At 38.9% G+C, this 25,467-nt stretch overlaps 1 protein-coding gene across 8 annotated transcripts in view; it reads right to left on the bottom strand.

Moving 5' to 3' along the window:
- Nucleotides 1–25,467, bottom strand: part of LOC129722345 (sodium-dependent dopamine transporter) — a 68,881-nt gene that overhangs the window by 5,841 nt on the left and 37,573 nt on the right. For all 8 annotated transcript variants that reach the window (XM_055675718.1, XM_055675722.1, XM_055675719.1 and 5 more), the window contains 6 exons: nucleotides 11,073–11,363; nucleotides 4,372–4,506; nucleotides 4,019–4,301; nucleotides 3,576–3,953; nucleotides 3,270–3,507; nucleotides 2,976–3,204 (listed from right to left, as the gene is read on the bottom strand). In XM_055675718.1, coding sequence (XP_055531693.1) covers nucleotides 2,976–3,204; nucleotides 3,270–3,507; nucleotides 3,576–3,953; nucleotides 4,019–4,301; nucleotides 4,372–4,506; nucleotides 11,073–11,363 — 1,554 coding nt within the window. The remainder of the gene's footprint in view (nucleotides 1–2,975; nucleotides 3,205–3,269; nucleotides 3,508–3,575; nucleotides 3,954–4,018; nucleotides 4,302–4,371; nucleotides 4,507–11,072; nucleotides 11,364–25,467) is intronic.

Raw genomic sequence — 25,467 nt, 5'->3', positions numbered from 1 at the left:
AGTAGTACACGACTACTGTAAAGGTATTAAAATGGCTGGAATGGAAAGTATTAAAATTCTGGAATTTTCTCTTTAACAAAACGTTACTGATAGCGGGAAAAGCCTTGCAAATAAGCAAATTTTTCTTGGTGTTCATTTTCCGACAGTGGCCAGTGCAGTAAATCGTTCTGGTCTCAAATACCGAATAGGTTCGTATTTGCTGTTTACTGAGAAAAGAAGAGTCTACCGAATTCCCTAATTCAAATGTTTGTCTTGTCATTACAAGCTACGAAAAAATGGTTATTTAATTCGAATATCTGCGAAGTGGAGATGCCAATATAAATTCAAATTGTTCAAAGCGCTATAATGTCTTAGCAAATAAAAATGCACAGTTAGATAAAAAATATAGAAAAATATCGTAGTTCTATGCCATGCGGTCGTGGCTTCGATACCACCCTCCTACTTTTTCTAGTTTTGTCTTTTACAATCTCAAATCAAAAGCAAACGTTAACTTATTATGAATGCTGGAAATTTACTCATCGTGTGTAACAAAGAGGCTCATACAATTTGCACAGAACACCGAAGCATGTTGAAGAAAAAAACCAAAAAAACGGATGAGTTGATTATTTTTTTCGCAAGGTGAAAGCAAATGCACACTGTGCAAAGAAAACAAAATACGCAACACCAGAAAGCTTGTATTGTGGAGAGTAAGCGCATAAAGCTCTCGCAGAGAGACTTCCTCGATTGCAACTAATAAAATAAAATAGAGATAGCGCACATTTATTGCTCATTGATAAGGGCACTATGATGAAAATTGTAGCTGCTTGAAAACTTTTCTAGCTGTTTGCTTATGTCGAATTCGTTTTTACGGCTGGACTATCCCGTCCCGGACTACACTTTGCAGCTGAAAAAAAACACCTTCCGAGCAGTTGCAATGGTGTGCGTAATACCAGAGGTAACTGTCACTTTTGTTTTGGTCATTATCGCTATTGTCTTTTTATCGCGTTTGTGCTACTGTACGAAAAATTTGCCAATTTACTGAAAAATGACAAAATAACAAAATAAAATTCAACCTGGTGTTTGACACGCGAAGAACGATAATCAAAGCAAACCGATTTTGACACATTTTTTTTATTTTGACACATACGTGTGAATGTGTTGGTGTCTTCAAAACTGCACTCTGTTTCTTTCGCGGACTGTCCGGGACAGAAAAAGGGTAGTCCGGGATAGTCCGGAAAATGAAAAAAAAACAGTGATAGGACAAAGTGTAGTCCGCGGGGTAGCTACACCGCAAAAACGAAAACGACATTAATAAAGTATTCTGTAGGGCTCTGCGCTATGCTCACTGTGTTATGCTCACTGAGTTTTTTTTATTGTCACGGTGTTGGTCTATGATAAGTTTAGCTCAGACACAGTTAATTTACTCAACAGCACGCAGCTTTGGCTCGCCTACTCATATGTGTAGTTATATTTCAAGCTCCCTACACGCAAAGGCATAGCTCAATAAGGTTGTGCTTTTTTTATGCTCACACAATGCCTACTGAAAATCTGATGTGATGCAATTTATGTGTTGATAAATGCATAAAGATGAGTGACTGGACAAGACTGGTTACGTTATGATGTGGTCATATTTTCCCATGGCACTGCGATTGATAAAAATATCTAATAAATCCGAGCTCCAGTAGAAGTCTAAATGGACTGCAGCCACCATCCGGCCTTATCGTACGTAGGAAGCTGGATAGCTTCACGCTCAACAATTTTTAAGGGCTTCTCGGCAGGTAATTTAAAAATAACTATGTGAAAAGTAAGGCATTCTAATCTACATATAAAATGTATCATTTCTAAACTGTTTTCTTCATGAAAATAACCGTTGAATTTAGGAAATATTTCTTGCCTACAGCCCCAAAGCACGCCCCTTTTTCTTCTCATATAAAATCTATTTCAATATTGTTATCATGTTTTTAACAACAAATGCATTGCTATAATATTGGATTTCCTTGTAAGGTTTGTATTCGCAATAATCGGGACACCTGCAAATCAGTGTAACTCTTGCAATAATCTAGCTATGAGCTACACTTTTCACTTAAACATAGCTGGGAGTCCTACGTTGTTTTTTTTTTCTTTTGACATTTCATAAATAGTGCTCAGAGTGTCGACAAATGAAAAGACGTGCGCGAACAGATCTTGTACAGTCGTACCGATAATGTTCACGTTTAGATACGTGAATTCGTAAAAAAGCTTAATTTGCCCTAAACCGCAGACCACGATGCGCTGAAAAGGTTTTCCGAACATTTGAGTGTCGGATGGCAACCTAGAAGTGACAAAAATATTGGTCGTACGGATAGTTCTATATCCAGAGACATTCTGGAGAGGAATCCGAAGCTTTTCATCCGAACGGAGGCTCGAAAAATAGGAATGTCAACAGAATTTTCAAGTGTCACAATGGACCACAAAATCTACATCATGGAAGACATCAAACAACTTCCAGGATAGGCTTATTACACTGCAATGCCCGGAAATGATACCGAAGAGTATTTCAGGATAATAATGATTTCCCAGGAAATATCTTGTTTGGCAAGCAGTTTGTACCTGTGGTAATAAAAGCTCATTTTTTATCATCACAGATATAGTCAACAAGAAAATTTACGAGAAAGTGTATCTACAAATCCACAGCTGCGCTTAATCGAAAGATATTGGGCTCTAAGGTAGCGGACGCTTTCACTAGTTTACATAAAACAGGGAGTTTAATAAATGTGTTCACAGCGGCTATTGTTTGGTGTATCGTTCCAGAATTGTTTTCATTTATCGAACACCGTATTGACAAATAATAATAATAATAAATAAATAATAGTTCAAAGAGAATCGGATGATAATATGAAATATTTCATGTTGCAGATTCTCTTACATTTCACCATGATAATTGTCATTGAAAGTTATTTCCTTTCCTTTTCAGTTTTTTCTTAACGAGAACAAATTATCAAATGAAAGTTACTCACCATAGATCCAGGAAACGGCAATAGACTCGAAGAGAACCGCAATCAGTATCGAGTAGCCGGCGGCGTATCGATCCAGTAGTTGGAAGAAATAGAACCCTCCTTGAGTACAGCTGGCCAGTCCTACGAAGAAGTACAGTGTGAACAAGCAAGCGACAAAAATCTCTCGATTACGCCCAATTTTCGGAAACTCGTCACTTAAAGCTGTGATGATCGCTTCCGAACCACCAAACTGTAACGTTAAGAATTATAAATTAATCGAGGCTTTATTTAGTTTAAAGTAAAATGTCACGTTACCGAACTATCCAATCCTAAGGTTAACAACATCATGAAAAAGATCAACGCCCAAAATGTACTGCCGGGCATTGTCGCAATCGCTGCTGGGTACACCACGAACACCAGCCCGGGTCCTTCGGTGGCAACATCTTCGATATTCTGACCACTAGCATGTGCCATATATCCGAGCACCGAGAAAATCACGAAACCGGCGATGAAACTGGTGGCCGAGTTTATGAAACTTGTTAAAAGTGCATCCCTACAAAATGAAATCAAGCCAAAATTTAAAATCACATCATCAATACAATATACCAAACGAATACTTACTTGTAGACATTGTTGTGGTATTTATTATAGGAAGCGTACGCCAGCAGGACACCGAAGCCCGGTCCTAGTGAGAAGAAAACCTGTGTTGCGGCGTCAACCCACACCTCTGGTTTGTATATCACATCGAAGTTCGGACTCAGATAGTACTGAATTCCAGTGGCCGATCCAGGCAGTGTAATGCCTCTTATCAGCAGGATCAACAGTACCGCGTACGGGAACAGCGCTGTGAACCAGACAACCTTGCCGGAAGTACTGATTCCTTTCCACAGCGAAAAGTAGCAGATCAGATAGACGGCCAGTAAGCAGAGCGCCATATCCCACTTGATGGTGCCAAGGTCATGAATTCCATCACTCTTGTCCAGCTCCAGAATGTAGCGGCTGTTGGAATAATAAGATGAACCGATTAAGTGATTCTGAATCTAAAGTAGATATAAATAACTTACTTGAAATACTCCGAAGCGGCCGATGCAAATCTCGTTTCGTTGATCACCACGGTGGTAACATTAGTTAAGCTACCATTAAAAGTTTCGGCTGTCGCTGCTATGGTCCGATTGGGACCACCAAACTCGAACGTTTTGCAAAATATCGTATTCCACGTATTATCACACAGTTTCCACGGTAGATGGCTCGTGAAGGATGCGAAAAAGAATCGCAAGGACCACGCAATGATGACATTATAGTAAAAGTCAACGTAGAAGGCAATAAGTACGACTGCATAACCAATACCTTGAAGGAAATGGTTTAAATAAGGTCAAATTAAAGACTAAACTAAAGGGTTGTTTTTTTTACGGCATACCTTTGAAGAGAGGAACCAGCCGACCCCAGCAAGTAATGGCACCCTTTCGGTTGAACTGACCTAGCGCTAGCTCCATGTAGAACAGAGGAATACCACCAACCAGCAGCATCACGATATATGGAACGAGAAAAGCACCTGTTCAGAAGAAATAAAATATAATTTTTAGTTTGAATCAATTGTTTCTAACGATATACGATTCTCGAAAGCATTCGAGCGGTCACGGTTGGAGTCACAGACAGGATTAGGAAAGATTTTCCTCTAATGCTCCGTCGGAAGATTCGAGCGCAACGTGGTGAAGTGGTTTCATTATTCCCTCTCATCAAATGGACGCTTTTCACGCGTGTGTAATAGTGTGTGAAAAATAGAAAGCAATCACTGAAGAAGGTTACACTAATGGCTGTGCCACGAAAGTCAAAAGCAAAGCAGACAGCGAAATCTCGAGGAAATGGGCTTGGCACTGGTACTTTCCCCTGTCTGAGTCGCTTTGTGGTTTTTGCAAGCCGATGATGCGAGAAAAGCGGAAAGGTAACAATGATGGCGTAAATTTTCAAAACAGTAACTCTAGAGGCTGGAAGTGGCTGGCAAGACTAAGAAGAGTACTTAAAAAAAGCGGAATGGAAGGATGCTGGGCGAATGGTGCAATATGCTACTTAGGAAGTGGGATGATTTCAATCGGTACGCATTTGCACCTTCTGCCTTGCCTTAACCTTAACTGTTGCTCCATTCTCAACGAAAGAAACGTTATTCGTTGTAAATGTGAGAACGCTCATGGATTTTGCCAAATAAATCTTCGATACATATTCACCCCAGGATTAATATTAGCATCAACAAAATTGTTTACAATTGACAACTTTTATGGCATCTAATCGAATGTATTAGCTGATATTTCTTTCAGGGTCTATAGCTATTTTTCCAAGTTGAATTTATTACACTAAATAGTTGTCTTCACTGCAGCAAGAAATTTAATGGTATTAAACTATTTTGGACTGTTTTCTAGAAACCGGAAGCGGCCATCGTGAACTTAAAAATAATGGAAATTTACAATTTGGGTGGTTTTTGGTAAATCGAAATGCTTTCCAGAAATTAAAAATCGCCATCTTGGAATTCAAAATGGCATGTAAAGTTGATTTCCGGCTATTCCGTATTCGAACATTGCAGTCAGCTCTGATAAATAAAGAATATTAAAAATTTTATTCGATTTTACATCAAAGTTATTGCTCAAGAATGTAATGAGAAAGACTTTAGTTGGAAATATTAGCTGCAGTTGTACTGTAATTTGGCGAAAAATTTTGCTGAGTACTTTTAACAATCCATTTTTTTAAAGAAGTCTGCAGGAAGTTCATTTGAAAAAGCTAATATAGCTGAGGAATTTTACTATTAAAATACTGTTGCTTAAGAGCAAATGGCACACTCTATTTAAAAACTATGTATCCTATCGAAGAGAGAGCTGCTGATAAGAAAAACATAAAAATCGAGGTACTTCCGAAAAATGACTGCATTTTTTTTGAAGTAGAATACTTCTCTCAGGAAGTTCGGCTACATAGGGATGTGAAATGAAAATCTAAAACCGAAAAAAGTGAAAAATATGTCCAATTTCAAATGCTCATAAATCGGTTAGTATTCGATGGATTTCCTTCGTTCTTGCAGCAATAGATTGGAAAATCTTCTAAGATTCTTCCCAAAATGCGATAATTGTAATTTTATTATTCACACTATTGTACTATTGAAAATAGTCAAGCCTTGTCAAAACGAAAATTTCGACCCCTGATTGGTCGTTATATGCTAGCTTCCCAAGCACGGTCGACAGAATCATATACCTTGCAATTAAAAACATGCTATTTGGCCTATATAAGAGCCTGTTTCAGCCGGAGCCGCTCATAACAGTTCTGAACAGCGACGACAGCAGTCCTCCCTTAGCAGCAGCGAGAGCGAGCAGTGGGTACCATCGATAGCGGAAAGCGGCCACAACTGTGGCATGGCTGTGGATAGGCGTAGCAGTTCCAGCGGATCTCACCATCGATAGCAGCAGGGCCAGCAGATGCAGTTACAGTGGATACCAATGGCGGCCACAACTGTGGCATGGCTACGGATAGTGTTGCAGTTGCTCAGCAGTTAGGCCAGCGTATAGCGGCCACAACTGTGGCATGGCTATGCATAGCGTAGCATCAGACAGCGACAACGGCAGTCGTCCTTCCTCAGCAGCAGCACTAGCCCTGTGGTTGGTCACCACGTCTCAGGAGCAGCGCGGTTTTTCTCAGCGTGTGTCGCCAGGCAGCCATTATTCCCCCCGTGTTGGGGCAGCATGATGATTGTCATCAGGAAATCCAGTTTCGGAAATCAAAATGCCTTTTTGAAGGCAAATAAACAAGTCATTGAAAGTTAATAATTTTTGTCAACGCAAGCAAGCATTCTGTGTTGCATCCTAGCAATTTAAATTTGTCGCACCCGTCTAATTTACTGAAAGTGAAATAGCTTCCACAGTGCATGTTGTCCGTGTATCTTAATTCCCCCAATGTGAGGGCAGCTCAAAGGTTGTAATCAGCAACCGATTTTGAACCGCAACATGCTTTTTTCAAGGCAAAAAAAAATAATTGAAGGTTAATAATTTTCTGGCATCAACACAAGCAGACATTCTGTGCGGGATGCAATCAAATTCTGTTGTAGTTGTCTAATTTTTACTTTCACTTTATTTAGTAAACCCCCCACTGTAGGGGCAGCGCAAAGGCTGCGATCAGCATAACCGACATTGAATAATAAATTTCCCTGTTAGTACGCATTCACAAAAGCAGTTAGTCCGACTATGCAGAGCTAATATGAAGTCGATTCAATCAATCAGCATAAACAGAATTTCGTCGTCCCCCAGCTGCCAAGTTGCAACATGATGCAACACGCAACAGCGAGCAAACGAAATCGCTTGATGTTACAAACCGCAATAAGATACGGGTTAAAACCGTTGCGTGTGTGAGAGCACCATCGGTGTTTATTCGCTGGATACACTATCTACTGTCTACTGAACGCAATAATCTGCTTACATGCGACACGGGGACGGGAACATTTTCTTCATCGAAGCTGCGCAACACGACACAAAACATGTTATTTTGTTGCTTCAATGAGAGTGCTATCGGTCCGGCTCGATAAGAAATCATTTTTGTGCATCCGTGCTACGAAACTGAGGAAAAACTTTAGAAACTGAAAAAAGAGGTGGAGCTTATCAAATGATCGCTCTGAGCCGGAATGGAGTCACACCTATTTTTCAAGTTATGTCGATCCACCACGTACAAAAAATGATTCATTCCTATTTTCATCCCTATATAAGAGCCTGTTTCAGCCGGAGCCGCTCGTAATAGTTCTGAACAGCGACGACAGCAGTCCTCCCTTAGCAGCAGCGGGAGCGAGCAGTGGGTACCATCGATAGCGGAAGCGGCCACAACTGTGGCATGGCTGTGGATAAGCGTAGCAGTTCGAGCGGATCTCACCATCGATAGCAGCAGGGCCAGCAGATGCAGTTACAGTGGATACCAATGGCGGCCACAACTGTGGCATGGCTACGGATAGTGTTGCAGTTGCTCAGCAGTTAGGCCAGCGTATAGCGGCCACAACTGTGGCATGGCTATGCATAGCGTAGCATCACTAGCACTAGCCCTGTGGTTGGTCACCACGTCTCAGGAGCAGCGCGGTTTTTCTCAGCGTGTGTCGCCAGACAGCCATTATTCACCCCTTGTTGGGGCAGCATGGAGATTGCCATCAGGAAATCCAATTTTGGAAATCAAAATGCCTTTTTGAAGGCAAATAAACAAGTCATTGAAAGTTAATAATTTTTGTCAACGCAAGCAAGCATTCTGTGTTGGATCCTAGCAACTTAAATCTGTCGCACCCGTCTAATTTACTGAATGTGAAATAGCTTCCACAGTGCATGTTGTTCGTGTATCTTAATTCCCCCAATGTTAGGGCAGCTCAAAGGTTGTAATTAGCAACCGATTTTGAACCGCAAAATGCTTTCTGAAGTAGAATACTTCTTTCAGGAAGTTCGGCTACATAGGGATGTGAAATGAAAATCTAAAACCGAAGAAAGTGAAAAATATGTCCAATTTCAAATGCTAATAAATCGGTTAGTATTCGATGGATTTTCTTCGTTCTTGCAGCAATAGATTGGAAAATCTTCTAAGATTCATCCCAAAATAAGATAATTGTAATTCTATTATTCACACTATTGTACTATTGAAAATAGTCAAGCCTTGTTAAAACGAAAAATTCGACCTCTGATTGGTAGCTATATGATTGCTTCCCAAGCACGGTCGACAGAATCATATACCTTGCAATTGAAAACATGCTATTTGGCCTATATAAGAGCCTCAGTTTCAGCCGAAGCCGCTCATAATAGTTCTAGACAGCGACAACAGCAGTCGTCCTTCCTTAGCAGCAGCACTAGCTCTGTGGTTGGTCACCACGTCTCAGGAGCGGCGCGGTTTTTCTCAGCGTGTGTCGCCAGACTGCCATTATTCCCCCTGTGTTGGGGCAGCATGAAGATTGCATTGAATTGAATTTTTGACAACACAAGCAAGCGTTCTGTGTTGGATCCTAGCAATTTAAATTTGTCGCGCCCGTCTAATTCACTGAATGTGAAATAGCTTCCACAGTGCATGTTGTCCGTGTATCTTAATTCCCCCATTGTTAGGGCAGCTCAAAGGCTGCGATCAGCAACCGATTTTGAACCGCAAAATGCCTTTTTGAAGACAAATAAACAAGTAATTGAAGGTTAATAATTTTCTGGTATCAACACAAGCAGACATTCTGTGCGGGATGCAATCAAATTCTGTTGCAGTTGTATAATTTTAACTTTATTGAGGTAACCCCCCACTGTAAGGGCAGCGCAAAGGCTGTGATCAGCATAAGCGATTTTGAATAACAAACTGCCCTATTAGAACACCCTCACAAAAGCAGTTAGTTCGACTATGCAGAGCTAATGTGAAGTCGATTCAATCAATCAGCATGAACAAAATTTCGTCGTCTCCCAGCTGCTAAGTTGCAACATGATGCAACACGCAGCAGCGAGCAAACGAAATCGCTTGATGTTACAAGCCGCAATACGGTTAGGGGTTAAATAAAGTATTCTACTTCAACCTTGCGGTCGTGGATTTGCACACAACCCTCCTGTGATTTTTTTGTAAGATTCGGACCACATTATTTTGATCTTTTGTGGTATAAAATTACTACATATTTAAAAATGTAAATTTCCTTACAACAAAGTTGATTCTAGTGGAAATGAATAATATATTCAATTTCGATTGTGATAAAAAATAGAAAATTTCGAATCATTTTACAGGACGATTTCGTTTGTGTAAAATTTGTTATTTTTTAGTGTAAGCGAAATTATTAAGATTGCCAAAAACTATAGGTTTCATTCATTTCACTAGTAGTACGCTAACAATAGGAAAATACTGCGCTCTGCTCTAGATTTTCAAACGTACAACAAAGGAAAACGGTTGCATATGCCGACACCACTTCCACTTCGAGGTCAAGCACAAAACCCCTGCTGGTGGTGTTATCACTGGACTAATACCCGAAGGGCTGAGACTATATAGCCAAGGTTCAAGTAATTTTTCACAAAAGTTTTTCTGTTTTAAAGGATTGTGAACTTGCCTGCCGGAGAATAAATCTACGATTTTAAACCGAAACACATCGCAATCGCAACCGTTAGCGAATTCACAACCCAAGGGACGACTAGGGAGAGAGCAGGCCCATTATCACTTGCTGAAAGCTATAATAATTTATAATACCCACGAAGTGTAGGGATCAACAGTCAAATGTTCCTTTGAGACTCGCCTGTTGCATTGCACATTGAGTGGGAACGGTTAAAGTGAGTTCGCACATAATCTAACACACTCTTCTTCAGATATGGAATGATTTCTTTAAGAAGCTACGGTGAAGAAGTACGAGAACCGCACCGGGGAGGGATAACTGAAGACGGATTCGCGGCTGAATGAACACGAAGAATAAAGACATCAACCGGCACAGACCATGACGACGTCGGCGGTAGTGGCGGTTTCCAGTGGCGGTGGGAGACAATGTGTTGGGAAAACAAGCCCTCAAGCAATCGTGTATGGCACCACCGGACCAGAGAGCCTGTAAAAGACGCTATTAGTGAGGAAAAGAGGAAATTTCCGCTTTCTTTTAGCGGCACCACTCAACTTTGGCTTTGTGACACACCTCCGTTAGCCAATTCGTATACGAACCTGTCGTCCTGCAACCGCCAGCCTTTGGCGTTCTTGTCACACCCTTCTTCTGCAGAACTAAGCGTAAAGAAATGACTGGAGGGTGCGCGACCGGGAAATGAATCTCACAAAATCTGTCACGTACAATCTCAACTCTCTTAGGGGTCGTGATGCGGATATGAACTGAACTACTGCTACAAATCATGCCGGATTGTGCCGCCGTGGCTTGAAAACCAATGATTGTGTGGGAATGTTCCCATCAGCAGGGCGGCTAAACAGGCCACTTTTGTGAAAGAACAGAGCAACAGGTTGCAGAAATGAAGGATAGTCATAATTTCCAACAACCACTGAGACGCTTAAATATGAAAACGTTAACTCGGCGAACTTATGCTAAGGAGTGAAGATTCATCTCTTATTTCAGTCTAATGCTTATTAGAAAACAGTGTGTTAAAATTTTAATGTTGAAAACAAAATCACGTCGCTACTTACCACCCCCATTTTTGTAGCAGAGATATGGAAACCTCCACACGTTGGCCAAATCGACGGCGAATCCGATCACCGACAGCAGGAAGTCCACCTTGCCGGACCATGTTTCACGCTGATCTGAGTCCCCTCGGTCGACACAGTGTCCTCCAACCTTCTTGGAAACGACCTTCAGTTGACCGAGGGTGGTCATCGCCAGAGCGACGTTCTCACCGCTACCGGCGTCGACGCCGTTTTCGCCGCCGTCTCCTGAGCCGCCAGAATCTTTGGATAGCTTAAGGCCCGAACCGATGTTGCCTGGAAAGAGATGCAATAATGAAACGTAACTAAAATTTCTACTCGTACTAATTTCAAAATATTGTTTTTTAGTTTTTTTGTTTTCATGGAAGAATAAATATTCATCGGAAAATCATCTTTGTAAGGAGTATGTAATATTCGACCATAAATTGACCAAACAATCTTTGAAAAACTTCCTTCAATTGCAACTTTTATGTCTGAAATACACATTACTATGCGCATTTGTAGTGAAAGATTGAGGAGACTTGATCCCCTTTATTGTGTTCCACACATAATAAATTATGATAAATTAGTTTAAATGTTAGAGAGTGTAAGTCACCGGTAGTCCTAACCGTGAGCGTTGGTGAGACTCCCTGAACAATGCCTCAGGGTCGGCACGCTTATCCTTAGTTTTCGCGAGTTAACTGGGAATGCTTATATTGCCGATGTAAAGACGTATTTGGCCTATTACAATTTTCATTCTCACAATCCACTTCCTTATATTCTATCTAACCTTTTCTTCTCTCTCTCTCTCGGGGCCCCTTTTCTTCCACTGCTTCCACCACCTTTCGCCACCAATCTGCAATCGGCTGTACGCGATATCATCCACCACCTTTGTCGCTAACAACCGTGACAATTTCGCGGCCTTTGCCGCCCTCGCTAGTGAACACTGAAGCGTCTGGAACTTGCGGTGGGTTTGAATCCGGACCAATCCTTGACGTTGAGCTTTCAGACGATTTTTCCAAAACACTGTGGTTTTTCCAAACCGAAACTATGGGGTTCTGGGGAAGTGCAAATATGCTTTCCATCTGCTTTTTGGCGAGGGCACCACAAATTTCGCTCTTGTTCACTGCTACTATTCACGCTTTCAATTTGTTTCTATCGACTTTTGAAGAGTGATCAAGACTCGATTCTCGGTCGTATCAACAGGTTATTGCCCTACGCTAACGGTCAATGCCCTCGCCAAGTAAATAAGCATCTCTCTCCCGCCAGATCCTATTTAGTCATCTCTCCATCGCGACTTAATTTCGCCCGTCTCCTGGTGGCAGGATACACCAACCTAATGTGTGGGGTGGCTGCGTTCATACGGTGTACCGGTCAATCGTTGGGTGACATGGGCGTCGGGAGGGTAACATCAACATAAACAAACACTTCCCATTTATTTAAGACTAGTTGCACGTTCCCGGCGATGCTCGGGATCAATGGTTTCAAAGATAGATTTTTTTTTATAATTCATTGCTGCATTAGCTCATCACCCTTCAAAAATATAATTCACATCTTATACTTCCATCATCACTTTAAGTACTTGAATATTCTGAGAACGCACAGAACGGAAATACCCATATTGGATTGTTTTTTGTGATTTTGGGCTGATTTACAGAAACTGGAAGTTACCATTTTGGATTTCAAAATGACGTATGAAGTTCCACTTTCGAAAGTATTGAAATTGTTGGCCAAATTTCAATTTAGAAGTCATAAATTTGCATGTTTAACGTAGTTTTGTGAATAATATCTCAAAAAACAACATGTCTTCGCTATAAAATGACGTGAGGTTATTTTCCTGATACCGGAAGTCGCGTTTTTTTAATCCACAAAAGTTCGTCGAAAATAAGAAAATAAAAGATTTTTAATGCTTAAGCTGCCTCTCAATCGATATTCAAACCAATTAATCGTAACCTTTCCTTCAGCTAAATGTCTCAAGAGTTATAGTTTGGATTAACGTAAATAAGTAAAAAAGTAAAGTTAAGAGCTGAATGACCTTCTGGTTAAAAGCTCCTTAATAAAACTCAAATTCAAATTCAAAAGTACAAAAGTAAATCAGATACCGTAATATGTAACTATTCACAAAACTACGAAAACATCAGAAATTTAAAATGTTTATGCTTGAGACATGGATTATTCTGTCAAAAAAACTGTAGATGTTGAAAGAACAACGAACATTTTATTGAAAAAAAAACACAAATCATTATAATTTTGATTCAGAGGCGAATTGCGCATGAAAAGTCAAAATTTCGCATGTATACGTATAATACGTATAAATTAAAAAAAAAGTATTTTCAGGAGATTTTCTGTATTCTGTATGCTGTCTGTGATCCTCGTGGTTCTGTGGTTAGCGATGTCGATTGGCTTCTACACGGTTGTGATATCGGGTTCGATCCCCGATCAGGTCGAGAAGCTCTTCGAATTGGAATTTTTTTCGACTCAGCTCTGGGGCACGGTGTATCGTTGTACTTATCCTACAACATGCAAAATGTACTAAAAACAATATCGATTACGAATTTTCTCAACTAATCTGGTTGATCGAGAACGCTATTAGAAGGCTAGCGTGCAATATTGTTGTGCTGTATACAGAAAATCATCTTCAAACATACATTTTATTTTTCCTCAAATGTCTTTCCTGAACGTTAACAAACATTTTAATGAAAAAAAAAATCACATGTCATCGCTTAAAATTTTTATTCAGAGGCAAATTCAGCATAAAAAGTCATAACTTTGCATGTTTTACGTAGTTTTGTGAATAAAATCTCAAGTTTTGGTTATCGGATACTTTTGATTTTTCCCCAAATGTCTTTCCTGAACATTTCCATAAACATTTTATTTTTTTGATTTAGAACGATTTAAAATGATGGTGGTGACTGTACACCACTGAGACGGAGGCAATAACATTAATAAGATCAAGCGTTACGGAATTCCATTTTTATATAGTAGAAGACAAACAAAATAAAACGAACTAGGGTAGGGAACGGCTTAAGCAGTAGCGCCTATTTTAATCAGTCGAAGAAAACAAGCCTCAAACTCCTGCATTTTGATCAATATCGACAATTTCAATGATGGAAACGAATACTTTGATTGTCTAGCTTACGAATATAAGAAATACCGTTAATCACGAAGAAATCTGTGAACAATTGCAATTGAAACAAATCGACGTATATTGCAGCCATTCAGGAGCCACTTCGGGTGCTGAAAAAAACGCCTGGAAAACAGATGGTAACTGCTTAAAATAGGTTCGGGATGATTGGGATAGTGTCCCTCGATTGGTAACTTTGATTGATGATTGTTGAAGTTGCTAACTTAGTTTTACAATCTGAAAACAAGTCGCCGACTGTTTTTATTAATACTAGTGTTAAAAATAATACCGAAGTGTATATCGGTATTTTGAAGGACCGAGGGCTTCCCTGGGTAAAGGCCAACTTCTCTGAGGATCAATACGTTGTGCTACAACAGGATGGAGAGCCATGTTATACGTCTAATCGGACCCAACACTAACTGATGGAACATTTGAAGTCTTGGCCGAAAGATTTGTGGCACCCCAGCAGCCCGGACCATAACCCGTTGTATTGTTAGGGCGTATGTTGAAGCAGGAGCTTGCAAAACATCTCACCATAGTATGAACATCTTAAAGGCTAACAAATGGCGCACACGGCGGTCGATGCCGGATGACTAAGATCGAAAGACATGTTCTAGGTTCCGGCGTCGTCTCGAGGATGCCATTGCTGGCCGATACATCGAGTAAATTGGTTGGGTAGGATATAATAGAGAAGAATAAATTAAGAAATGTTGATATTATTGCCTAAATGTACTTCAAATAATATTTGAAACAAACACCATCAATTTTCGCATTTTTTTCCGCCGCATCCTGTATTAGGTTTATTGTCCTACTACTTTTAAATAATTTGAACATATTATTTTTACCATCTTGTGACAAGTTTTAAAAGTTTTTGAATAACATCCATTTTACTGGAACGAAATTTAAAAGATCTCATAACAGGTGATTTCATACGAATTCACAGAAAGTACCTTCGTAATTTCCCGCAAATTTCGTCGTGAATATTCGGAAATCTACAACTCTGCTCGTTGTTTCATTTAAGCAACCGTCATTTGGCCCTATCTGTCCATTTGGCCATTTTTGGCTATTCTATATGGAAACTACTTCGGGTTTCCTCAACCGCCTAATCTATAGAAACACAATCTCGGAGAGATGCGTGGGCTAGGGTGTTGCGACAGTTACGACAAACTAAGGTTTTCTACATCTTGGCGCAACACATTGGTTGATCGATTCTAATCAAATTCTTGAAATATTGTGACCGCTACAGTGTCTTCTTCTTTCTCACTGCGTATACCACATTGGGATACACGGTACTTGCTGATGTTGATGTTGCTTTTACCCTGTTGTATTTTTCGCAAGTGATGCCATTCACACGGTTAATGCTTTTTATTAACATTATGCTTTTCATTAACATTATTCAACATCCTCCTGCAGGCGATAAATTTACCGTCTCAAGGTAACCGGAGAATCTGCGCCGGCTTAGTCTTTAATATTCTCTAAAACGAACGTGTAATCGATCGATGATTATGGTTCATTCATTGACCTATCTAAATTGTTCTCTCCACACAAGAAATGTGTTTTGGTTGTGAAAAAAAAAAGAAATGTGTTTCAGCATGTATATTTCGAATTTAATTCAAAACGAATTCAAAGGTGGAAATAAGCTCATACTACACAATTTATTTCCAACATTGAGCAACGGTATATCGTTCGCGTGCTTCACGCAAAACCGTATCCACTCCCTTGCGCACTTTTGATTCTATTGGAAATCGCCACACATATAACACTGCCAAAATCAAAACAGTAAGCCTGATAATACATTTTAACGCACCCGGGGTTTTAATTTCAATCAATCAGCGAGTGGTTCCCAAACTGGATGCAAATCTATACCCAGTTATCTCCTGTTAGGTTATGCTAGTGGTTCCATGTTTTCTGTTAAAATGTTATTCATGAATTGAGTTCTGAAACGTCCTGTAAAATGGTCTATAGCCGTGTAGGGTTGTTTCGGTTTCGTTCGACCAGTGAATCGTCGCATCTCGGTGCTCCAATTTTTCACTTGTTGTCGATAACGTTCGTGGTTGTGGTAGATGCATGAACATTTGGATGATTTGTTTGGATGACTTTATGCGGTGAATCCTTTTAGGAAGGAGCGACACGTCGGTGCAAGCGCTGTAATGTTATTGTAATAACTTATTTCAATTCATGTTTTCAGCCGCAAAAAGGAGCATTACAACAATTTTGATATGTAATGAATTTGTCCCATAAAGGTTCATCACTTTTTTGGGAACACAATATAACGGACACTTTCCATATGTTTTTCGAATCTATTTTTATTTTATTTTTTGCGTTTTCTATGTTGAAAATTTGGAAATTTTAGCTATGAAAGGCAGTCAACTGAGTGCTTGCTTACATGCCCTAATACTTCTTATTGTATTTTAAAATTCATTTTCATTAATCTCACATTATATGTACATGATCATATCTATATGACTTTGTATGGTGAATAGTTGCGCTGCAATGTTGTTGCAATAACTTATTTCAGCTCATATTTAAGGCCGCAGAGAACATGATCATATCTATATTGTTACACTAATTCAATTAAATCATCGTCATATTACATATCAAAGTGAATCCTGATCAAGTAGATCCGTAGCTTTTGTAGGGGTGCATAGGTATACTCCGTCTCTAAAAACACTTATTCCTTATTGCTATTCATTCCTTATCATAGGTTTTGTGCGGCACTGCAACAACTCGAAATTCACAGTTTCATGAGAAACGGGATTAAAAAATTAGCGTTTAAAATTACCTTTGTCACACCCACGAAAACAATGAGCAAGTTAAAATCTCTTTTTTTACCATCTTTGGAGAATGTTTTTGGTTTGAATTCCAAAGACACATCAGCTCATAACTCGTGTTTTTTTGCGTGAATATTGAAACAAGTCTTTGTGACATAAGACTTAACCGTACTGTGCATCGGTTGTCATCAACATTTTATATTGGAAAAAAATGAATTGTGCCGGTGTTGCACGAAACCGAAGATACTTTCACCTGACTGTAAGGACGTGGCCGGCGCCGTTATTGGTTTGTAAAAAATCGGATCGGGTTTGGCAATCCTAGTTGGGATCATCGACATTCCCCAAATATATATTAATTACACTGGTCAACACAGGTGAGGCCATGGAGCATAAACTGGAAAAAAGTTAAAGATTATAGCTTTTGAACAATTCCTGTGCATTTTGGTACCCATGGCGGTCATCGAGCTCTAGATCCAAATTTCTTCCTAAATTCGGGTTCTGGACTATATTGTGCAGTGATACGAGAGTTCATAATCGTGAACTTTTTTTTATTAACACTCCAAATGCTGGTTTTATTGACATACTGTCATGGGAATAAATTTTGTATATAAAATGCTTAAGCGAATGTCGATAGGTTTAAGTTCAGGACACCGTCGCTAGAGGCGCTGAAAAATATTACTTTGCGGTCTTGTATGTATTTTAGAGAAATGATATCTTCAGCAAACTTTTGGGTAATGTTATCACAAATACTACAAGGTATACAGCCCTAGGGTTGTATGAAATGGTGACGTGAGACAAACACTGTAAATAGAAGGATTTTTAGTTACAAATGTTACAGAATCTGCAGACAGCAACAGTTCGTTTGTTCTGTGATTCAGTATTTTTTATATGCAGACTCCCCATAAATTTTCTTTTTAGAAATATATTGAACAATACTCGAAAGAACTTCGATTACACTTAACGATATTGTGTAGTGTTTCTTTGTGCGAACATTTCTTAAACAAGGCACAAGCGTGTCGTTGTTATTGAAGAAGCATCAAGAATTTCTCGCAATGCGTCTGTATCAGAATTAACTCTATTTCCTCATAAACCAAATCCAACAGTATTTACGTTATCATCATACATGATTTTAAGCTCAGATCAAATTAAATTTATTATATTATGAGAATAATTTCGAAGCCATTACATAGGTTCACTCATAGGGAAACATAAGAAGATAAGTTGAACAAAATTATCAAGAAGTTCCAGCGAAAAATCATAACAATCAACAATTACAAGGAAGTTAAAGTTCGAAATGATTAATTTCTGTTTTTTGTTTGACAAGTTTTTTTCATTTGCCAACAAATAATATTCACTGTTTTACGAAGACAGTTAATATACGTAAGAATGTTATTTATTAAATTGAAAACAAAAATAGATCATCATAGAAAAATTCTGAATAGCTCCTCATAGAAATCCATCTTAGAAAGATTCTGAATAGATCCTAGTGAATCGACAAAATATTCAGAAGCATTCGCTGGCTCTTAAGCTTATATAAATTTGTATTTTCTTTCGATCACGATCATTTAGTAAATATCGAAGATAAAATGCAAAAAAAAATCTTATGACCAGTGCAAAAATGCTCATTTCTTGTTGAGTTGTTGATGGTTTTTTTGAGGTAACCCTATTTATGAGATAAACTTTTAATCACTATCAACGCAGCAGCATTGCAGTTTTTCCTTGATTTCACGGAAATATAAGTCGTGTACCACTGTAATGATAGACGACGAGAGACCAGCGGCGCTCTGCTCCACATAATGTCGTCAGTTGAATTCGATACTGGCACAACTCAAAATTTTGCAGTTTTGAGTTATTGATGGCAAACGATGCCAAATACTAAAAAGTTTCATCTCACGAAGACCCGTTTCAAAATTCACAATATTTCCAGAAATATAAGTAGGTGCAATAACCTAAAATATCCCTAAAAAGACAGCAAAATGAGGTTACAAATCATATAACTTGCTCATTACATGCACATGATAGACCCAAACAAGTTCAATAAAAATGGAAAGTCTTAAAATTAAAATTTTTCACGAAAATGAAAAATGAAATTTTTGACGCAAATTTTCAAACGCGTTTTTCTTGAAACTATGAATTTTTAGTTGTACAGGTATTGAATTCAACTGGCGATATGTATACTGTACGGTATTGTTGCTTTTACCAGCATGTTTTGTTTCAAGACATCAGTTTTTATTATGCTCTGACAGCAGGTTTAGAAATTGTTCAAGTAAAAGGCTTGTTTCAAAACTTTTCGGAAAATCTTTACCTTCGAGATTTCAAATTAGTCTAAGTTCATGGGAGCAAAAGCAAACCTAAATTGACCTGTTGGGACGGGGAAGCTCTGTCCATTTTTTTTATATTGATACAGAGAATATCACAGGAGATGGTTGGTGTCCATTCACATCGTCTGTGCTAGGAATGCTCGCGTGGTCAATTGTTCGCGTAAATATCCTTGTAACTTTTTATCAATTTTCACCGTTGAGAAGTGAAATAATAATGATGAATAGCATATTATGAAATTGTTACACATTTTATCTATCCAACAAAATATTGGTTATTGTTATCCATCTATTATACATCCAACAATATATTGGTTATTGTTATCCATCTATACATCCATCTATTTTACAAAATGCATCTCAGTATAGAAAACAAAGACGTAGTCCCACGTCAAAAAATTGCTGAAGACACCTTTCTTCTAGCAGCTCTTGTTTCGGAGATATACCGTTTTATGTTGAATTACCAGGTTTCCGGCGATTGTTAGCTTTCATTTTACTAATTTGACTCTTGAAATTACGATGCGATTTTTTAATGATAGCTGTAATAAATACTAACCTAACATTTCCTAGATTTTTTTATTCAAAATGCATTGTTACGTGACATTGAAAAATCTAAGTTTATACAGTTTCTAGGAACAACCTTGCAACGTTATTATCTAGTATTTATTCGATAGTAACATCCAGTCAACACATACAGGGTTGAAGTATTGAAAACTGTTAGCTGGAGTAGCACATTTGTAATTATTAAATTGTATTGATGCTAATTGTTCCTCAACTCTGTCATACTATCAGAGGACATTTGATAATCAATATTTTAAGTTTGTCCATAACAGTGTTTTAAATACGATCTGTAAGCAAGTGAAGTTTTTCAACTGTTTCGAGAGCGATAAACGTAAACCTCCCCCTGAATATTACGTCACTTACCGCGAATCAACAATTTCGGAAGTAAAACCAACCCCTGGAACAATCGGTATCGCATTGATGCTACGAATTTTTCCTGATGGAAACCAATCATTTGACCTCATAATCCTCTTGACGGATTCCCTGGGCGATTTGAAATTTTCTATCGCTCTTTATAAGCTCTTCCGTTTATTCGGAACGGTTTCCCGCTTCCATTTCGTCCAACTTCTTTTCGCTCTGCATACTGTGCCGTGGTGCGGGTAAAGGCAAATGTAAAGACAATCCCGCTGATATCAATACTCGGCAGTAAACCGAATGATCGATTCTGTTTCTCTTCGCCCGTTAGGAAGGTTTGGGAGATATGCAACCATTCACAACATCAACCCTCATGAATGAAACGATTTCTGTAAGGGGAGAGCAGGCGGTACAACAGCTCAAAGTGGCACTGATTACGTCACCGAAAATCCTATTTAGCAAAAGTCAAGTGGCTGGGGAAGTAAGTGCTTGTCAATTTGTTGAAATATCCTGTCTGTGCGTAGGCTCAGCAGACCCAGATTCGAGAAATCTGTTCGACAAATATGGATGCTTAATGTCAATTGTCTCCGCCGCGCTGCCAGCAGAGGTCGGTGAGTGAGGTTCCATAAATACTAAATCAAATTATTGAGAATATTCAGGCGCTCATCAGTGAGTGGCATCGGCGAAACACTTTTACACTGGATGGATAGATGGCTGACTGAAGGGAAAATCTTTTCTTTTGTTCTGATACAAAATGTCAAGGGGAGGGATATGATGAAGTATCACTGCTCGGTGTTTGCAGCTGAGAATACTGTTGTATGGCTATTTTTACTATCTATTAATGGAAAGGTATTTCATGATGTCGAATGAAAATTCTTGTTCAATTATTTATACCTGTCGGATATTGGGTAACACAAGTCAATTGTGATTATAATTCTGTTTTCCACAGCGTATCCTAGGTCAAGCATTGTGTTTCACAATACAGAGGTTACAAAAAAGTCAAGCGATGGTATCACCGCGCGTCATCATCGATGAGCTGCCTGCCGCAGGCCGATATCATTGGCCAGGATGTTTGACACAATTTGCATTGTGCGGAAAGGCGAGTGTTACAGCGAGGACTTTTGAGCTTCCTTCCATTCTCCCGACCATCCAACCGTCGACCGTCCGCCGTCAGTCAACCATGAATGATGATATCAGTGTTCATCGCGTACAACAACGGAGCAATAATAATCAAATTTCCGCTTAAAATCAATTTTCGTCGCAATTTTCTCTCACACCCCGCTACTTTTTTTCCACCCTATTTCTGGGCGTTTCTCCTTCTCCAGAAAATACCGACATTTACGGTCGTCGTTGGGGTTGCTAGTGGAGAATGACTCCCAGCTTGGAGCATCACGATTGCTTCACTTCGGCTGCGATCCGCTTGTTCTCACCTTCACGTCCTTACATCAGGAGACCGCTTCATCTGGGTATATTTCGTTCAATGCGACGGTCGCACTCTAAACTACACAGAGGATAAAACATCAAAAACATTACCAAACACTTTATCAATTTGAGGATACTGACGCTTCGATGGCACGCTCTCTTGGCTTCCGAACAAGGTCGGCCTAGGTCGGGTCGGGACACGGTGATGCAGACGGACGACGGTACTCTATTATTAGCATCCTGTTGTACAACACCGGGGTACGTATAGTATTGTCTATGTAGTGTGATAAACATATCGATAACGGATGTTTTCACTCCCTTCGGTGATGACAAAGAGAAAGCGAGCCGCCTTTCGATATTTTCGAGTCTGTCCGGTGAACGATGTTCCGGTAATGTTTTCAGCGCGTGATTCGTGGCGATACTGATTTGGCTAATTATGACTTTAATTGGGGAAGCGTTTGTGTAAGGAAAATGTTGGGTGAGGGTTAAGAACTGAGATTAAAAATTTCCAATCTCATGAAAAACCCCATTTCAAATGAAAGATTTCCATCTAAATATTTATCGCTTTATTTCTGCATAATCCTTGGAATTAAAACAAGCTGGGGTGGAAACCATGCAAGCGAATGAGTTTAAAAAAATGAATTGCGACCAAATGGTTCAATTACAAATTGGTACAAGTTACGTTTTGGTTCGATGCGCCGGAAGCGAGAATGCGCCGGTAGAGAGAAAGAAAGCTTGTGAAACTACATCCGTTCCTTCTAGTTTTATTGCTGTAAACGAACTCCATGATAGAATATACCGCAAAATATGTTCGAAATCTGAATCTGATCACTATACATATCTATAAGTCACTGAAAAATTCAAAACATGTAGAAAAAATTGAAAAAAAAAACCTCAGTCATTTTTGTCTAAGAGAACGTAATATTTCCGCAAACTTTGAACATAGATATTTGAAGGGCATAACTAAGGCTAGTAACGCTCATAGGGGGGAGGGGGTATCATTGAGCGTTACGATTTGTAACATAGGGGAGGGGGGTGGTAAGATCAGCGTTGCATAACGAAAAATCTCTGAGAAGATTCTCCAAAAACTAGCATTTTTATTAGACAAATTCTTCTACAGCGTTACCTAAATAAAATGCAAAAGCAATCACTGAACAAACGAATTTATTGTGCCTGTAATTACAGTAATTACAGTGTTTAGTCCCACGTCACCATTTCATACAACTCTTGGACTTTGTACCTTGTGGTATTTTTATTTTGTTCCCAAATTTTTTCCTAATATAAGAAAAATACTATCACAGCGATTTTCATATTTATTTTTGCAATTTTTTCTTCGAAGACAATGTTGAGTACCAATAATCTGGGCAGCGTATTACATGATTTCTTCATAACGACAACTCAAGAGGTCACTTAACATGCAACTTTAGACTATTGGATAAGGCATATTCTACGTGGACTAGTTTCTGGTGATTTTAGACCCCCTTCCTTTCCGTGAACAATCGTTTATTTGTATTCTAAAATTTTGTATGAATCTTGGATTTTCTCCAACATAAACTGTTCACGTGGTATTTGAATGAGCCCCAAATTGCTTCTCATATTCATAAACACATTTAAGTCGTTTAAGACTGTCCAAACTTGCTAAAGCAGCAATGTATCACTCCAAATTCAACGAAACAGTGAAGTGATCAAAGTCACCCCGAATGATGTTTGATGAAAAAATTTGAAGCATTTTAAAAAATAGCAGAATTGTTGCTAAACTTTGAAGTAGTAACTGGATCTTGTTCAATGCATACCAGTACTCAATTTAAAAATATCAAACAATTTTGTATTCGATATACTCTCAAAATATCAAAAGTCACCCCAGTTTACGGTACAAAAATCGTGTCAATCAAGGAAACCCATATTTGCTTTTAATAATTTCGCAATTATCACCGACAAATTTGGTCGCAATGAAAAACATTGGGAACTAGTGAACAAAACAATGGATTTTTTCAATATCATATTGAGGCTGCGACCTCTATTTTTGTCCGCAAATTTCTGTGTATCTGTATCACGGGCCAAAAAATCTGTATTAAAAATCTGTATCGAGCAACCTGAGAATGTTGGATGGAAAAATTCTTTCTTGCAAAATATATTGAAAAAAAAAGCATTGTTTTTTTTGCTTCAGCTTTTTTTCTTGATTTCAAACTTATAATTAGACGATAATCAAATTTATTAACTGAACACGGTATTCATTTTCCTCTACGTGAAGATGATGCATGGTTTTGCTGAGTTTATGATTTAAAGTTTTCATTAATTTAATATTAGTAGCGCCTCCTTGGTCTGCAACATAGTTTTCAGCTTTTAAAATTGAGCCCATCAGCTAAGGGGCCATTCGACTCCTGGCATAAGACTTGTTGAAATCATGTGTTCTACACGAGCCGCAAAATGTGAAATTATTAAAAAAATTCTCACAAATGGCCTTACTAATGGAAACTTCAATTTACCATCCCGCATAGAGGTTTCCAAAAACTCAGACCAAGTTAAGCCATCTGTTCATGGGGAGCTGCGTAGCCGCAAGGTTACAGAGTCCGCTTTGTCAAGCGGATGGTCATGGGTTCGAATCTAAGTAGAATCATAAGCATGGGTTTATTCTCAGGCTCCCCACCAGTTACCCATCCTTTACGCTGAAATCTACAAATACTTTTGCGTGCCTTCCTCTTAACAAAAAATAAGTCCCTCTTATCAATAAAACTGGCCAGAAGGACACACGACGATACTTCTCCAGGGAATTATAATTGGTGATATTTGGCAAGAGGAACGAGTATCGGTATAGTAGAATAGTAAGCGTGTAAGGAAGAGTAGCACATTACACACAAGCACTGATGAACAATAATAATAAGCGTGCCACTTCTCAACAGAGGTATTGCTGTTAACAGAAGTGCGGGATACAGCAGACACCCGGGCATATCTCACAATAGATCTACGATTCTGGTCGCAGTGAGGAAGGCCCATACAGGAAAAAAAAGTCATCTGTTCCGATGAATCTTCCGGTCAAAGTTTGTTTTGAACGTGTGAATTCGTTATCTAACCCTTGTCGGTCAGTTACTGATGCCCATTTTTGGTGATGCCAAAATCTTTCGGGGTGCTGCAATATTTGTACTGGGTGTTGCAATTCTCAGTAAAACGATAACAAACTTAGGCGGGAAGTGTATATTTTGTTACTTTTAGTTTGTTCCTATTTTTGAGTCCATAAGACATAAAAAGTAATAGAAAGTTGCTCAAAAGCAACAAATTCTCCTCCATTTGTTTTAGGTGTACCTTTGTTATGTCTTGACTACTTTTCTACTTGACCCCAGTTTGGATCGACTCGTTTTATGGATCCAATGTCAAATTTCAAGGGGCTCTAGAATATCTAAATTTCGAACACTTTAGCTATGATGTAGCGAAACTGTTCCACTATACATCTCAGCCAAACACAAATTGAAAACTAGAAAAAAACACATATTTTCTAACTAAGCCCATCTACTTATCTATGGAATGGATTCTTCTAAGTTCAACTTGGATTTCTCATGAAGTATAATCCTCAAAAACTTACTTAAAAGCTCTAAATTTGATATCATAGTCAGGCATCTGCATTCGGAAACTCATTAATTTCAATCACCTACCTCAGAAAACAAAATCCACGCATTGCTCGGCTACAACGAAACTCGTTCAGCAGCCAACCAAAGTTTTTTTTTGTTATTAGCGGACCCCTTTTTTGTCAATCACTAAACTAAATCACTCGCTACACTAAGCATTCTTCTATCTTTAAAATGTTCACCACAAATTTCCAAAAGTGAGCGTCAATTAGTTGAAATATATGAGATGAT

This window comes from Wyeomyia smithii, chromosome 2 (genome assembly GCF_029784165.1).
Source record: "Wyeomyia smithii strain HCP4-BCI-WySm-NY-G18 chromosome 2, ASM2978416v1, whole genome shotgun sequence".
NCBI classification, from domain to species: Eukaryota; Metazoa; Arthropoda; class Insecta; order Diptera; family Culicidae; genus Wyeomyia; species Wyeomyia smithii.
This window is presented reverse-complemented; position numbering and strand designations above follow the sequence as displayed.